Raw genomic sequence first — 16,762 nt, 5'->3', positions numbered from 1 at the left:
ATGTGTTTTATTATTATTTATATATCGCCGTCATACTCCGCAGCGCTGTACAATGTGTGTTATTATTATTTGTATATCGCCGTCATACGCCGCAGCGCTGTACAATGTGTGTTATTATTATTTATATATCGCCGTCATACTCCGCAGCGCTGTACAATGTGTGTTATTATTATTTATATATCGCCGTCATACTCCGCAGCGCTGTACAATGTGTTATTATTATTTATATATCGCCGTCATACTCCGCAGCGCTGTACAATGTGTGTTATTATTATTTATATATCGCCGTCATACTCCGCAGCGCTGTACAATGTGTGTTATTATTATTATTTATATATCGCCGTCATACTCCGCAGCGCTGTACAATGTGTGTTATTATTATTATTTATATATCGCCGTCATACTCCGCAGCGCTGTACAATGTGTTATTATTATTTATATATCGCCATCATACTCCGCAGCGCTGTACAATGTGTTATTATTATTTATATATCGCCGTCATACTCCGCAGCGCTGTACAATGTGTGTTATTATTATTTATATATCGCCGTCATACTCCGCAGCGCTGTACAATGTGTGTTATTATTATTTATATATCGCCGTCATACTCCGCAGCGCTGTACAATGTTATTATTATTTATATATCGCCGTCATACTCCGCAGCGCTGTACAATGTGTGTTATTATTATTATTTATATATCGCCGTCATACTCCGCAGCGCTGTACAATGTGTTATTATTATTTATATATCGCCATCATACTCCGCAGCGCTGTACAATGTGTGTTATTATTATTTATATATCGCCGTCATACTCCGCAGCGCTGTACAATGTGTTATTATTATTTATATATCGCCATCATACTCCGCAGCGCTGTACAATGTGTGTTATTATTATTTATATATCGCCGTCATACTCCGCAGCGCTGTACAATGTGTTATTATTATTATTTATATATCGCCGTCATACTCCGTAGCGCTGTACAATGTGTGTTATTATTATTTATATATCGCCGTCATACTCCGCAGCGCTGTACAATGTGTTGTTATTATTATTATTTATATATCGCCGTCATACTCCGCAGCGCTGTACAATGTGTGTTATTATTATTTATATATCGCCGTCATACTCCGCAGCGCTGTACAATGTGTGTTATTATTATTTATATATCGCCATCATACTCCGCAGCGCTGTACAATGTGTGTTATTATTATTTATATATCGCCATCATACTCCGCAGCGCTGTACAATGTGTTATTATTATTATTTATATATCGCTGTCATACTCCGCAGTGCTGTACAATGTGTGTTATTATTATTATTTATATATCGCCGTCATACTCCGCAGCGCTGTACAATGTGTTATTATTATTTATATATCTCCGTCATACTCCGCAGCGCTGTACAATGTGTGTTATTATTATTTATATATCGCCGTCATACTCCGCAGCGCTGTACAATGTGTTATTATTATTATTTATATATCACCGTCATACTCCGCAGCGCTGTACAATGTGTTATTATTATTATTTATATATCGCCGTCATACTCCGCAGCGCTGTACAATATGTTATTATTATTATTTATATATCGCCGTCATACTCCGCAGCGCTGTACAATGTGTGTTATTATTATTTATATATCACCGTCATACTCCGCAGCGCTGTACAATGTGTTATTATTATTATTTATATATCGCCGTCATACTCCGCAGCGCTGTACAATATGTTATTATTATTATTTATATATCGCCGTCATACTCTGCAGCGCTGCCAGGGTAACAAAACAAGAGAGTAAGACTTTTTTACATTAATATATATAAGTGACGCGAGAAAATGTAAACCAGGAATGATTACATTAGCGACACTATTTCTATTTTCTATTAGTTTTTCTTTTAATGGATGTATTTCCTAAAAAAACAAACAACAAAACTCAAAAACAAATGTCTTGAAGAGATATAGATAAAAAATTAAAAATATGTTTCCTTTTCCAGTAAAAAACATTATATATATATAATAACAATAACAGCCCCAGCGAGGCGTCCATTAAATCCGGAACGATGTGTTTTTGTTCTTTAAACCGTAATGTCTGAACTTTTCCTTGGCAGATGTGAGTCTCTGATGCACGCCGGGGCCCGTGTATACATTAAGGCACCGCCGGTCCTATGGAAAAGAGAGTAGAAACATAAAACACTGGTTTAAGACAGATTGGCCCCGTCCGGCCCGCCTAGTCTGCCCGTTTTTTCCTTAATCAGTCGTTGGTCTCGTCTTAGATTCAGGAGCCGTATGTCTATCCCATGCATGTTTAATCCCCTCACTGTATTACCCTCTACCACTTCTGCCGGGAGACTGTTCCACTTATCCACTACTCTTTCAGTAACACTTCCTTCCATCTCAGCCTCTGACCCTCCAGTGTTCCCCTTCTTTGCAATAATAAATTCCCGAATATACTGTAAAAAAAGCGGGCTGCCACGGGGACGGCGTGCCAGATATCATACGCATTAAAGTGTACATAACGGCCGGTTTTATTCACATCTCTCTATACAGCCACATTATGGCCTCTTTTATTCCTGGTACAGATTCCCCGGCACAAACCTTCAGCCTTCTGCGGTCTGTAACGCTGACAAAACCCGTAGTTACGAATCCGCTCCTGGAAAATGAGAAAGCAGTGAATGCAGCAGGGATGCATTTTATTACCCCAGGAATGATATGTGTGTGTGTGTGTGTGGGGGGTAAGATACCCACCTGGATACCTAAGGCCAGGGCTTCATGGGCCATCTTAATGCTGCCTTCCAGCTTCAGACTCATATCAGCATTTTTAAGTTTTTTCTGTAATGATAGATATATGAGAGCTGAATGATGCCGCTCTGCGCATGGATGCACTGGACAGTAGTACCGGTGTCGAGGAAATAGACATACGGTCCTTTAAGAAAAAGGCCACTTAAAACACTTATTCGGATTATAAAGACGGGATTAGTTATACGGCCTGAGAGTATATAATATATAATATGAGGAATATACAGGATATAACGGGTTATAAGGACAGGATTAGTTATACGGCCGGAGAGTATATAATATATAATATGAGGAATATACAGGGATATAACGGGTTATAAGGACGGGATTAGTTATACGGCCAGAGAGTATATAATATATAATATGAGGAATATACAGGGATATAACGGGTTATAAGGACGGGATTAGTTATACGGGCTGGAGAGTATATAATATATAATATGAGTAATATACAGGATATAACAGGTTATAAGGACGGGATTAGTTATATGGCTTGAGAGTAGAGCTGAAACAACGAATCGATAAAATCGATAATAATCGATAACGGAAATCATCGATAACGATTTCCGTTATCGATTAATCGAGTGATCAATTCGTTGTTGGAGCACTCGGCTCCTTTTACTTACCTCCGCGAGCGTTCCCCGCTTCTGCTACACGCTCTGCAGTCTCCGCCTTCTTTTAGCTACGTGACGGATGTGACGCGTTCCGGAGGTAAGTATTCTTCATGTCTATGTGCACGGATCGCACAGAGCCACTCTGAATGGAGCCACTCGCACAGAGCGAATCGCTCTGTGCGAATGGAGCCACTCGCACAGAGCGATTCGCTCTGTGCGAGTGGCTCCACTCGCACAGAGCGGTTCGCTCTGTGCGAGTGGCTCCACTCGCACAGAGCGGTTCGCTCTGTGCGAGTGGCTCCATTCGCACAGAGCGGTTCGCTCTGTGCGAGTGGCTCCACTCGCACAGAGCGGTTCGCTCTGTGCGAGTGGCTCCATTCGCACAGAGCGGTTCGCTCTGTGCGAGTGGCTCCACTCGCACAGAGCGGTTCGCTCTGTGCGAGTGGCTCCATTCGCACAGAGCGGTTCGCTCTGTGCGAGTGGCTCCATTCGCACAGAGCGGTTCGCTCTGTGCGAGTGGCTCCATTCGCACAGAGCGGTTCGCTCTGTGCGAGTGGCTCCATTCGCACAGAGCGGTTCGTGAGTGTGGGTGCAGGGCAGAGTGGGGGTGGGGGTGCAGGGCAGAGTGGGGGTGCAGGGCAGAGTGGGGGTGGGGGGTGCAGGGCAGGAGACTGGGTGCAGGGCAGAGTGGGGGTGGGGATGCAGGGTGTGAGTGTGGGTGCAGAGCAGAGTGGGAGACTGGGTGCAGGGCAGAGTGGGGGTGGGGATGCAGGGCAGGGTGTGAGTGTGGGTGCAGGGCAGAGTGTGAGTGTGGGGGCAGGGCAGAATGTGGGGGCAGGGCTGGGTGCAGGGCAGAGTTAGAGACTGGGTGCAGGGGCACAGTGCAAAGTGCTGGGTGCAAAGTGCCAGTGCTGGGTGCAAAGTGCCAGGGCTGGGTGCAAAGTGCTGGGTGCAAAGTGCCAGGGCTGGGTGCAAAGTGCAAAGTGCTGGTGCAAAGTGCTGAATGCTGGGTGCAAAGTGCTGGATGCAAAGTGCCAGGGCTGGGGCAAAGTGCTGGGTGCAAAGTGCTGGGTGCAAAGTGCCAGGGCTGGGTGCAAAGTGCTGGGTGCAAAGTGCTGGGTGCAAAGTGCAAAGTGCTGGGGCAAAGTTTCTTGAACAGTAATAGTCCACCTCTTTTCAGAATGTTTGGGGTTATTTTGTTTCATAAATATTGTGTTTGGGTTCTTGTACTTTGAAAATATTGTTTTTTATTACATCATAACAAAATAAGAATGTTAATGTAAATTTTAAGTTGTTTTTTAACATCCAGTTCATTAAATTCTTTTAAATAAACGAAAAATTTGCATATTGTTTTTTTTATCCGATTAATCGATTAATCGAAAAAATAATCGGCCGATTAATCGATTATTAAAATAATCGTTAGTTGCAGCCCTACTTGAGAGTATATAATATATAATATGAGGAATATACAGGATATAACGGGTTATAAGGACGGGATTAGTTATACGGCCGGAGGGTATATAATATATAATATGAGGAATATACAGGATATGACGGGATTAGTTATACGGGATGGAGAGTATATAATATATAATATGAGGAATATAGAGGATATAACGGGTTATAAGGACGGGATTAGTTATACGGGGGGAGAGTATATAATATATAATATGAGGAATATACAGGATATAACGGGTTATAAGGACGGGATTAGTTATACGGGCCGGAGAGTATATAATATATAATATGAGGAATACACAGGATATAACGGGTTATAAGGACGGGATTAGTTATACGGCCGGAGAGTATATAATATATAATATGAGGAATATACAGGATATAACGGGTTATAAGGACGGGATTAGTTATACGGGGGAGAGTATATAATATATATAATATGAGGAATATACAGGGATATAACGGGTTATAAGGATGGGATTAGTTATACGGGGGGAGAGTATATAATATATAATATGAGGAATATACAGGATATAACGGGTTATAAGGACGGGATTAGTTATACGGGCTGGAGAGTATATAATATATAATATGAGTAATATACAGGATATAACAGGTTATAAGGACGGGATTAGTTATATGGCCTGAGAGTATATAATATATAATATGAGGAATATACAGGGATATAACGGGTTATAAGGACAGGATTAGTTATACGGCCGGAGAGTATATAATATATAATATGAGGAATATACAGGATATAATGGGTTATAAGGACGGGATTAGTTATACGGCCGGAGAGTATATAATATATAATATGAGGAATATACAGGGATATAACGGGTTATAAGGACGGGATTAGTTATACGGCCGGAGAGTATATAATATATAATATGAGGAATATACAGGGATATAACGGGTTATAAGGACGGGATTAGTTATACGGCCGGAGAGTATATAATATATAATATGAGGAATATACAGGATATAACGGGTTATAAGGACGGGATTAGTTATACGGTCGGAGAGTATATAATATATAATATGAGGAATATACAGGATATAACGGGTTATAAGGACGGGATAAGTTATACGGCCGGAGAGTATATAATATATAATATGAGGAATATACAGGATATAACGGGTTATAAGGACGGGATTAGTTATAGGGCCGGAGAGTATATAATATATAATATGAGAAATATACAGGGATATAACGGGTTATAAGGACGGGATTAGTTATACGGCCGGAGAGTATATAATATATAATATGAGGAATATACAGGGATATAACGGGTTATAAGGACGGGATTAGTTATACGGCCGGAGAGTATATAATATATAATATGAGGAATATACAGGGATATAACGGGTTATAAGGACGGGATTAGTTATACGGCCGGAGAGTATATAATATATAATATGAGGAATATACAGGATATAACGGGTTATAAGGACGGGATTAGTTATACGGTCGGAGAGTATATAATATATAATATGAGGAATATACAGGATATAACGGGTTATAAGGACGGGATAAGTTATACGGCCGGAGAGTATATAATATATAATATGAGGAATATACAGGATATAACGGGTTATAAGGACGGGATTAGTTATAGGGCCGGAGAGTATATAATATATAATATGAGAAATATACAGGGATATAACGGGTTATAAGGACGGGATTAGTTATACGGCCGGAGAGTATATAATATATAATATGAGGAATATACAGGGATATAACGGGTTATAAGGACAGGATTAGTTATACGGCCGGAGAGTATATAATATATAATATGAGGAATATACAGGGATATAACGGGTTATAAGGACGGGATTAGTTATACGGCCGGAGAGTATATAATATATAATATGAGGAATATACAGGATATAACGGGTTATAAGGACGGGATTAGTTATACGGCCGGAGAGTATATAATATATAATATGAGGAGTATACAGGGATATAACGGGTTATAAGGACGGGATTAGTTATACGGGTGGAGAGTATATAATATATAATATGAGGAATATACAGGGATATAACGGGTTATAAGGACGGGATTAGTTATCCGGGGGAGAGTATATAATATATAATATGAGGAATATACAGGGATATAACGGGTTATAAGGACAGGATTAGTTATACGGGGGGAGAGTATATAATATATAATATGAGGAATATACAGGATATAACGTATTATAAGGACGGGATTAGTTATACGGCCGGAGAGTATATAATATATAATATGAGGAATATACAGGGATATAACGGGTTATAAAGACGGGATTAGTTATACGGTCCGGACCAGGCCCGGACTGGGACAAAAAATAGGCCTGGGCATTTAAGCCTGAGCAGCCCATATTTATTTATTTATTTATTTATTGTTAAAGCCCACCCTTCATGTACCATCTTTGCATTTAATCATTCACACAAATCATTAACACATTCATTAATGCAGTCTCACAAATCATTCACACAATTCATCCTCACATGAATTCATTAATTGTCATACGCATTCACACAATTCATCCACACATTTATTCATTCATTCTCATACGCATTCACACTACCCCCTCTCATCATCTTATCTGCCCCTTCTCACTATGTTCCCCCTTTTCACTATGTAACCCCCTTCCCCACTTATCAATATGTACCGCCTCTATCTATCCCCTCTCCCCCTTTCTCACTACCTAACCCCCCTCTACCCCTTCTCACTGCAGCCCCCTCCCTCACCCTACTTACCTTGTTGCCAGAGCAAGCAGCAACTGCGACCGTGCCTGTGGCAGGGCAAGATTGACTTAGGGGCTGATGGAGCTGCAGCTCCAGGCTAGTACCTTAAAATATGGCCGCATTAAGGCAGAGCCCCTTAAGCCCGCCGCAACTGCAACCGGGTCCGCCACTCTAAGGCAGAGCCGGCCTTAGGTGTTTTGGCGCCCTGTGCGGACTACTCCTCTGGTGCCCCCCATCCCAAAAAAAGAAAGGAATAAAAACTTGTAACAAAACTCCCCTTTCTCACTATCTATCCCCCTGTATCACTATCTACCACCTCTGCCTCTTCTCACTGTTATCATTATATACTGAGGCAGACATTGACGGTGGTACAGCATAATACTTATCACTATATACTGAGGCAGAAATTGACGGTGGTACAGCATAACACCTACCACTATATACTGAGGCTGACAATGACGGTGGTACAGCATAACACCTATCACTATATACTGAGGCACACATTGACAGTGGTACAGCGTAATCCCTATCACTATACATTGAGCCAGACATTGACAATAGTGCAGCATAACACCAATCACTATATACTACGCCAAACATTGATGTGGTGTAGGCCTACCACTTCATTGTCTGGCTTAGTAGTAGGGATGCACCGAAACGAATTCTGGACTGAAACCGAAAATGCAGCATTTACCTGTCCGAAACCGAATATGACCTCCCCACACCATAAAAAAATCTAACACTTTTATTTAAAGTAAGTAACACACCAAAATAGGACAAAACAATTAAAAAACAATATTATATGTATATATATATGATTGTTAACAGCAATCACATTCCTATCATGCCCAGGCATACCCAGATTCCAGCATGTACTCGCAGACTTGGCATGATAGGAGTATGATTGCCCTATCTACCCCTTCTCACTCCCTTCTGCCCCATCTACCCCTTCTCACTCCCTTCTCCCCTATCTACCCCTTCTCACTCCCTTCTCCCTATCTACCCTCTTTCCCCCGTCTCACGCCCTTTTCCCTTTCTACCCCCTCCTAACTATCTACCCTCTCCCTCTTTGAAGTTCACTTACCTTTCAGGAGTCCTGCGGTGGGGGTGCAAGGCCTCTGCCTCCCAGCTCTGCCACTGTATGGAACAGTATAGAGTGATGGGAGTTATGATGTACTTTTAGAGCATAATTAGATCATGAAAAAGACATTGGAAATGGTACAGCATAACACCCATCACTCTCACACACTTACCAATCCACACTTACCAATCCACACATATATACCAATCCACACGTATACCAATCCACACATATATACCAATCCACACACATATACCAATCCACACACATATACCAATCCACACACATTTACCAATCCTCACACATATACCAATCCACACATATACCAATCCACACACATACCAATCCACACACATACCAATCCACACGCATACCAATCCACACGCATACCAATCCACACGCATACCAATCCACACACACATACCAATCCACACACACATACCAATCCACACACACATACCAATCCACACACACATACCAATCCACACACATATACCAATCCACACATATATACCAATCCACACGTATACCAATCCACACCTATACCAATCCAGACCTATACCAATCCACACGTATACCAATCCACACGTATACCAATCCACACGTATGCCAATCCACACGTATGCCAATCCACACGTATGCCAATCCACACGTATACCAATCCACACGTATACCAATTCACACACATACCAATCCCCACATATATACCAATCCACACATATATACCAATCCACAAATATATACCAATCCACAAATATATACACATCCACACATATATACCAATCCACACATATATACTAATCCACTCTCACTGAATATTTTCCTACCTTTCCTCTTTTCTCCTTACAGCTCCTTTTCCTCCTCTTCGCTCCTCTTCTTCAGTTCTTCTGTCTTCTCTGTCTTCTTCCGGTTCAGAGGGCAACAGCTGCTGTGCGCCGGGGTTTGTTGTCAGATCCCGGCGCACAGCAGCTGTTGCCGTGCAGATCACAAGGGAGCGGTATCGGAGGTCTTTAACAGACCTCCGGCTCCCTTGAGTGATTTTAAGCCGGGTTGAACCCGGCTTAAAATCACTCAAATGAACCGGAGGTCTGTTAAAGACCTCCGATACCGCTCCCTTGCGAACCTGCTCCTCCAGCGGCGGACATTACTGTCCGTCTCTGGAGGGGTGCCGGGTGCCGCAAGTTGGCACCCCCTGATGAGCGGCACCCGGTGCGGACCGCCCCCCGCCCCCTACAGTGTGACGCCCTGTGCGGTCGCACACCCCAAAGGCCGGTCCTGCTCTAAGGGGCCGGGAAGCCCCCACCAGGGCCGGCCTTAGGGGTCTGCGTCCGCACAGGGTTTAAATTAAAACATCGGGGGTTTTTTTCAACTTTATTTAACATCCTCCATGTTAAATAAAGTTAAAAAAAACTTTATTTAACATGGAGGATGTTAAATAAAGTAAAAAAAACCCCGATGTTTTAATTTATACCCTGTGCGGCCGCAGACCCCTAAGGCCGGCCTTGGTGGGGACTTCCCGGCCCCTTAGAGTGGCGGACCCGGTAGGTAGGGTAGGGGCCTGGAGCTGCAGCTCCATCAGCCCCTAAGTCAATGCGGCCCTGCCGTGGCCCGGCCCACCGGGCAAATGCCCGGTGTGCCCGATGGCCAGTCCGGGCCTGGTCCGGACAGTATATAATATATAATATGAGGAATATACAGGATATAACGGGTTATAAGGACGGGATTAGTTATACGGGCCGGAGAGTATATAATATATAATATGAGGAATATACAGGGATATAACGGGTTATAAGGACGGGATTAGTTATACGGCCGGAGAGTATATAATATATAATATGAGGAATATACAGGATATAACGGGTTATAAGGACGGGATTAGTTATACGGCCAGAGAGTATATAATATATAATATGAGGAATATACAGGATATAACGGGTTATAAGGACGGGATTAGTTATACGGCCGGAGAGTATATAATACCGTATTTGCTCGATTATAAGACGACCCTGATTATAAGACGACCCCCCAAAATCTGAATATTAACTTAGGAAAAAAGAAAAAGCCTGAATATAAGACGACCCTAAAGGAAAAAAGTTTTACCAGTAAATGTTAATTCATGTAAACTATTTTTTTTAATAAAAGCTATGATTGAGAAAAATATTTTTTTTTTGTTTTTATTTCTTGTATTTTCCAACCTGTCCCCCAGTTACGCACATCTGCCCCCAGGCTTGCCACACCAATATGGCACTGTGGCCCATGATATGCCTTTTAACCCTCTATATGCCACTGTGCCCCATGGTATGCCTTTTGACCCCCTATGTGCCACTCTGCCTCCAGAAATGCCTTATACCCCTATATCCCATTCTGGCATTTAGGGGGTTAAAATGCATATTATGGGGCAGAGTGGCATATAGGGAGGTATAAGGCATTCCAGGAGGCAGAGTGGCATTAAGGGAGTTAAAAGGCATTATATAGAGCACTCTGCCTCCAGAAATGCCTTATACCCCTATATGCCACTCTGGCATTTAGGGGGTTAAAAGGCATATTATGGGGCAGAGTGGCATATAGGGAGGTATAAGGCATTTCAGGAGGCAGAGTGCACTATTAAATGCCCCCTTAACGCCACTCTGCCTCCTGAAATGCCTTATACCTCCCTATATGCCACTCTGCCCCATAATATGCCTTTTAACCCCCTAAGTGCCAGAGTGGCATATAGGGGTGTAAGGCATTCCAGAAATGCCCTACACACACACACACACACACACACACTTACCGGTGCTTCCAATTTCCTGCTGTATTGCCGGGGCAGCGGGTTGACGTCTCATTCCGCGGCAGCCGGAAGGAGGTGGAGTTGGCAGCGGGGGTTTGTATGCGTCCGTCGCAAATACCTTCCCCGGCTGTCAGAGATCAGGAACTCTGGAACTCTGATCTCTGACAGTCGGGGAAGGTATTTGCGACGGACGCATACAAACCCCCGCTGCCAACTTCACCTCCGGAAGCACCGGTAGGTTGGGGGGGGTGACGACAGGAGGATCCAGGTCCCCTGCAGCGGTGCGGGGGATCTGGATCTTAGTCTCCTAATCAGACCTCTATTTGAGGTCTGATTAGAAGACGACCCCGATTATAAGACGAGGGGTATTTTTCAGAGCATTTGCTCTGAAAAAAACCTCGTCTTATAATCGAGCAAATACGGTATATAATATGAGGAATATACAGGGATATAACGGGTTATAAGGACGGGATTAGTTATATGGCCGGAGAGTATATAATATATAATATGAAGAATATACAGGATATATAACGAGTTATAAGGACGGGATTAGTTATACGGCCGGAGAGTATATAATATATAATATGAGGAATATACAGGGATATAACGGGTTATAAGGACGGGATTAGTTATACGGCCGGAGAGTATATAATATATAATATGAGGAATATACAGGGATATAACGGGTTATAAGGATGGGATTAGTGATACGGCAGGAGAGTATATAATATATAATATGAGGAATATACAGGGATATAACGGGTTATAAGGACAGGATTAGTTATACGGGGGGAGAGTATATAATATATAATATGAGGAATATACAGGATATAACGGATTATAAGGACGGGATTAGTTATACGGCCGGAGAGTATATAATATATAATATGAGGAATATAGAGAATATAATGGGTTATAAGGACGGGATTAGTTATACGGGGGGAGAGTATATAATATATAATATGAGGAATATACAGGGATATAACGGGTTATAAGGACGGGATTAGTTATACGGCCGGAGAGTATATAATATATTAATATGAGGAATATACAGGATATAACGGGTTATAAGGACGGGATTAGTTATACGGCCGGAGAGTATATAATATATAATATGAGGAATATACAGGGATATAACGGGTTATAAGGAGAGGATTAGTTATACGGGGGGAGAGTATATAATATATAATATGAGGAATATACAGGATATAACAGATTATAAGAACGGGATTAGTTATACGGCCGGAGAGTATATAATATATAATATGAGGAATATACAGGGATATAACGGGTTATAAGGACGGGATTAGTTATACGGCCGGAGAGTATATAATATATAATACTAGGAAGATACGGGGATATAATGGTGTCACGGAGCTGGCTAGTCCGACCGACTACCTCCGCTGTCTTGTGCTCCCTTAGCCTGGGACAACACACTCTCCCCGATTCCCCAGTCACTCGCCGAGACTCAGTGTAGGGTAAAACCAAAACAAAGACTGATTTATACAACATTAAACTGAAAGAATGGTGGTCACTCCGTGGTTGCAGATCCTGGCTGTCTGCTGGAGATAATCCCCTCAGCCAGTGGGGGAAGCATGATGGCCTTATAGTTAGGAAATTAGGGAAGATCTAAAGGACGTATCCACGCATTTCCATACTCACATTAATACTGTCAGCTGAATGTCTGTGGAAGGATTTAAGATGGGTGCTGCAAACCCAGGCACGAGTAACAGGCTCTTCCAGGAATGCTACATGATATTTTGACTAGGAAGAGAAAGCCAACAATGACAGCAAATATGTTCCATGGCCCTGAGAAATAGACAAGCCCCACGGAAAATGTGTGTGAGGGGAGGTCGGTGCTGTGTATACGTGTCGTGGTGTAGCAGTGTGCGCTGTGTATACGTGTGGTGGTGTAGCAGTGTGCGCTGTGTATACGTGTGGTGGTGTAGCAGTGTGCGCTGTGTATACGTGTGGTGGTGTAGCAGTGTGCGCTATGTATATGTGTCGTGGTGTAGTAGTGTGTGCTGTGTATACGTGTCGTGGTGTAGCAGTGTGTGCTGTGTATATGTGTTGTGGTGTAGCAGTGTGTGCTGTGTATACGTGTGGTGGTGTAGCAGTGTGCGCTGTGTATATGTGTCGTGGTGTAGTAGTGTGTGCTGTGTATACGTGTGGTGGTGTAGCAGTGTGCGCTGTGTATATGTGTCGTGGTGTAGTAGTGTGTGCTGTGTATATGTGTCGTGGTGTAGCAGTGTGCGCTGTGTATATGTGTCGTGGTGTAGAAGTGTGTGCTGTGTATACGTGTCGTGGTGTAGCAGTGTGCGCTGTGTATATGTGTCGTGGAATAGAGCTGTGCGTTGTACTTACAGGTAATGGATCCACTGAATTGTTAAACACGAAGTATTCCGGTGAGTCTGGATCATAATCGATGACAGCCGGCCACCTGTACAGGGAAACGCGCTGTCAGCATGGAGTATGAGGTAAGATGTCATCGGCGTGTGATGTGTATTGTGTGATGTGATGTGTATTGCGCAATGTGTATGGTGTGATGTGTATTGTGTGATGTGTATTGCGTATTGTGTATTGCGTATTGTGTGATGTGTATTGCGTGATGTGTGATGTGTATTGTGTGATGTGTATTGTGTGATGTGATGTGTATTGTGTGATGTGTATTGTGTGATGTGTATCTAGCGTGTGTCTAGCGTGTGTCGCGAGCGCTCCAGTGTTCCCTGCAGAGTGTACGCAATGCTGCCCCCCACCCCCCCCTCTCACCAGGGGTATCCGTGCTGTTTTGCCCACACGATGGACCCCGGGACAAAAGTGGTATAAACAATCTCATCATCAGAGTCCGCGCAAGTCTCTTCCGGAGTCTGACATCTGTTATAAGAAACATCTGGAAGACAGACGCACCATTACTGTAGGGGGAGAGGTGAGTGGGGGACACACGGAGGGGAGTGATGGGGGTGGGAGTAGTGGACGCATGGAGGTGAGTGATGGAGGTGGGGGGGACACAGGTAGAGGAGTGATGGAGGTAGGGGGGACACAGGGAGAGGAGTGATGGGGTGGGAGTGGGGGACACAGGTAGAGGAGTGATGGAGGTGGGGGGGACACAGGGAGAGGAGTGATGGGGTGGGAGTGGGGGGACACAGGTAGAGGAGTGATGGAGGTGGGAGTAGTGGACGCATGGAGGTGAGTGATAGAGGTGGGAGTAGTGGACGCACGGAGGTGAGTGATGGAGGTGGGAGTGGGGGACACAGGTAGAGGAGTGATGGAGGTGGGAGTAGTGGATGCATGGAGGTGAGTGATGGAGGTGGAAGGCACATGGAGGTGAGTCGCTGACATAATGAACTACCTGTATTCTGTTCACAAGACCAATCATCAGCCAAAAGTAAGGGATCAACGTCTTCTCCCAACCTCCTCCACCTCATGCAGCTCTCCCTAGAGCACTGCACCCAGGCCACACACTGACCTGCCGCGGGCAAACACACTGGCATTAGGGTGACACAGGGAGAAATGCGCCCCCATCATGTGAGTCTGTGCGGTGACTCGGGGGGCCATAGCCCTCCACACCAGCTCTAAACTCCTCTAACAGGGCTGCTGTGACCTGGACCTGCCAACGGGAGTGCACTGGGGTTATGTTATGGGGCTTTATCTGCCCCCCATGCTAGAAGGCGCCACTTACAGGGGGGCGCAGGGGCCGCTTTCCTCTTCCGCAGATCTCCAACGCCCTTCTGTTTCTTCTTCGGATCTGGAAGCTTTAAGACTCTTTTTTGTCCTATTAAAGTAACACCGTCATCAATACCCCCCCCCCCGGGGGCAGCGGACATCAAACTGCCCCCTATATCACTGCAGCAAGGTCACTGCCCTGGGTCACACCTGACGGGGTTATACGCGGCGCTAGTGATTACCTGCACTCCTCGTATCCGATAACCCCGTCGGCAGACTCCCCCCGGGCTCATCGCTCCATGCGGAAGGCGCGTCCTCGCTGCAGGAAGAAGTGGACACGGTAAGGAAGCGCTGGATTAACGCGCAGGTCCATTATCACGTAGGAGACCAAATTCATCTTCCCTGAAAATCATTTTCTTCAAAGATCACGTAAGTCTCTTCTTCAGGCTGTCGGGAATGTAACTGAAATTTCTAAAAGCCCCAGTCCCCAGAAATCCAGTTTGGACGGAATCCCTACAGAGCCTACGAAGGCAGAGGGGACGCAGCACGGCCCCTTTAAGCCACCGAAACGTCACCGACCTTTTGTTTGGGGGTGCAGGGCGGCGGGATTTTCTCCTGGCGGATCTGGTCACCGGGGGGCGTTTGGGCTTCTTGTCTCCCAATCCCCAGCGTGATGGCGCTGAAAAGTAAAAACATTAATTTCTCCTTCTCTTTGTTAGATCCACCCACTAACCAGATCCACCCACTAACCAGATCCACCCACTAACCAGATCCACCCACTAACAAGATCCACCCACTAACCAGATCCACCCACTAACAAGATCCACCCACTAACAAGATCCACCCACTAACCAGATCCACCCACTAACAAGATCCACGAACTAACCAGATCCACCCACTAACAAGATCCACCCACTAACTAGATCCACCCACAAACCAGATCCACCCATTAACCAGATCCACCCACTAACAAGATCCACCCACTAACCAGATCCACCAATTAACCAGATCCACCCACTAACAAGATCCACCCACTAACCAGATCCACCCATTAACCAGATCCACCCACTAACGAGATCCGCCCAGTAACCAGATCCACCCATTAACCAGATCCACCCACTAACCAGATCCACCCACTAACAAGATCCACCCACTAACAAGATCCACCCACTAACCAGATCCACCCACTAACCAGATCCACCCACTAACAAGATCCACCCACTAACCAGATCCACCAATTAACCAGATCCACCCACTAACAAGATCCACCCACCAACCAGATCCACCCATTAACCAGATCCACCCACTAACGAGATCCGCCCAGTAACCAGATCCACCCATTAACCAGATCCACCCACTAACGAGATCTGCCCAGTAACCAGATCCACCCATTAACCAGATCCACCCACTAACAAGATCCACCCACTAACCAGATCCACCCATTAACCATCTCCTGCAGGAAGAGCTCAGCCAACCCTTCTTAAAGTATAATTAAATCAAGATCCACCCACTAACCAGATCCACCAATTAACCAGATCCACCCACTAACAAGATCCACCCACTAACCAGATCCACCCATTAACCAGATCCACCCACTAACGAGATCCGCCCAGTAACCAGATCCACCCATTAACCAGATCCACCC

At 44.4% G+C, this 16,762-nt stretch overlaps 1 protein-coding gene across 1 annotated transcript; it reads right to left on the bottom strand.

Annotated features, from left to right (window-relative positions):
- Window positions 1-2,106: 2,106 nt before the first annotated feature.
- On the bottom strand, window positions 2,107-15,224 carry ZCWPW1 (zinc finger CW-type and PWWP domain containing 1). Its single transcript, XM_053464918.1, has 8 exons — window positions 15,134-15,224; window positions 14,804-14,920; window positions 14,224-14,344; window positions 13,819-13,894; window positions 13,117-13,218; window positions 2,744-2,827; window positions 2,594-2,648; window positions 2,107-2,161 (listed from the first exon to the last, which is right to left on the bottom strand). Exons 2-8 carry the CDS (start codon window positions 14,877-14,879, stop codon window positions 2,145-2,147), a joined length of 531 nt encoding a protein of 176 aa, XP_053320893.1. The 5' UTR covers window positions 14,880-14,920; window positions 15,134-15,224; the 3' UTR covers window positions 2,107-2,144.
- Between the last annotated feature and the right edge of the window lie 1,538 nt (window positions 15,225-16,762).

This window comes from Spea bombifrons, chromosome 4 (assembly GCF_027358695.1).
Source record: "Spea bombifrons isolate aSpeBom1 chromosome 4, aSpeBom1.2.pri, whole genome shotgun sequence".
NCBI classification, from domain to species: Eukaryota; Metazoa; Chordata; class Amphibia; order Anura; family Pelobatidae; genus Spea; species Spea bombifrons.
Note: the sequence above shows the minus strand (reverse complement) of the source record. Positions and strands in the feature narration are given on the sequence as shown.

Excerpts from the sequence above, each read along its gene's own strand:
- ZCWPW1 (XM_053464918.1), bottom strand. The coding sequence starts at position 14,879 with ATGAGGTGGAGGAGGTTGGGAGAAGACGTTGATCCCTTACTTTTGGCT. Across the intron at positions 14,345-14,803 it reads GTCTTGTGAACAGAATACAG|ATGTTTCTTATAACAGATGT; the intron begins GTAGTTCATTAT and ends TCTGTCTTCCAG. Across the intron at positions 2,649-2,743 it reads CCCTGGCCTTAGGTATCCAG|GAGCGGATTCGTAACTACGG; the intron begins GTGGGTATCTTA and ends CTCATTTTCCAG.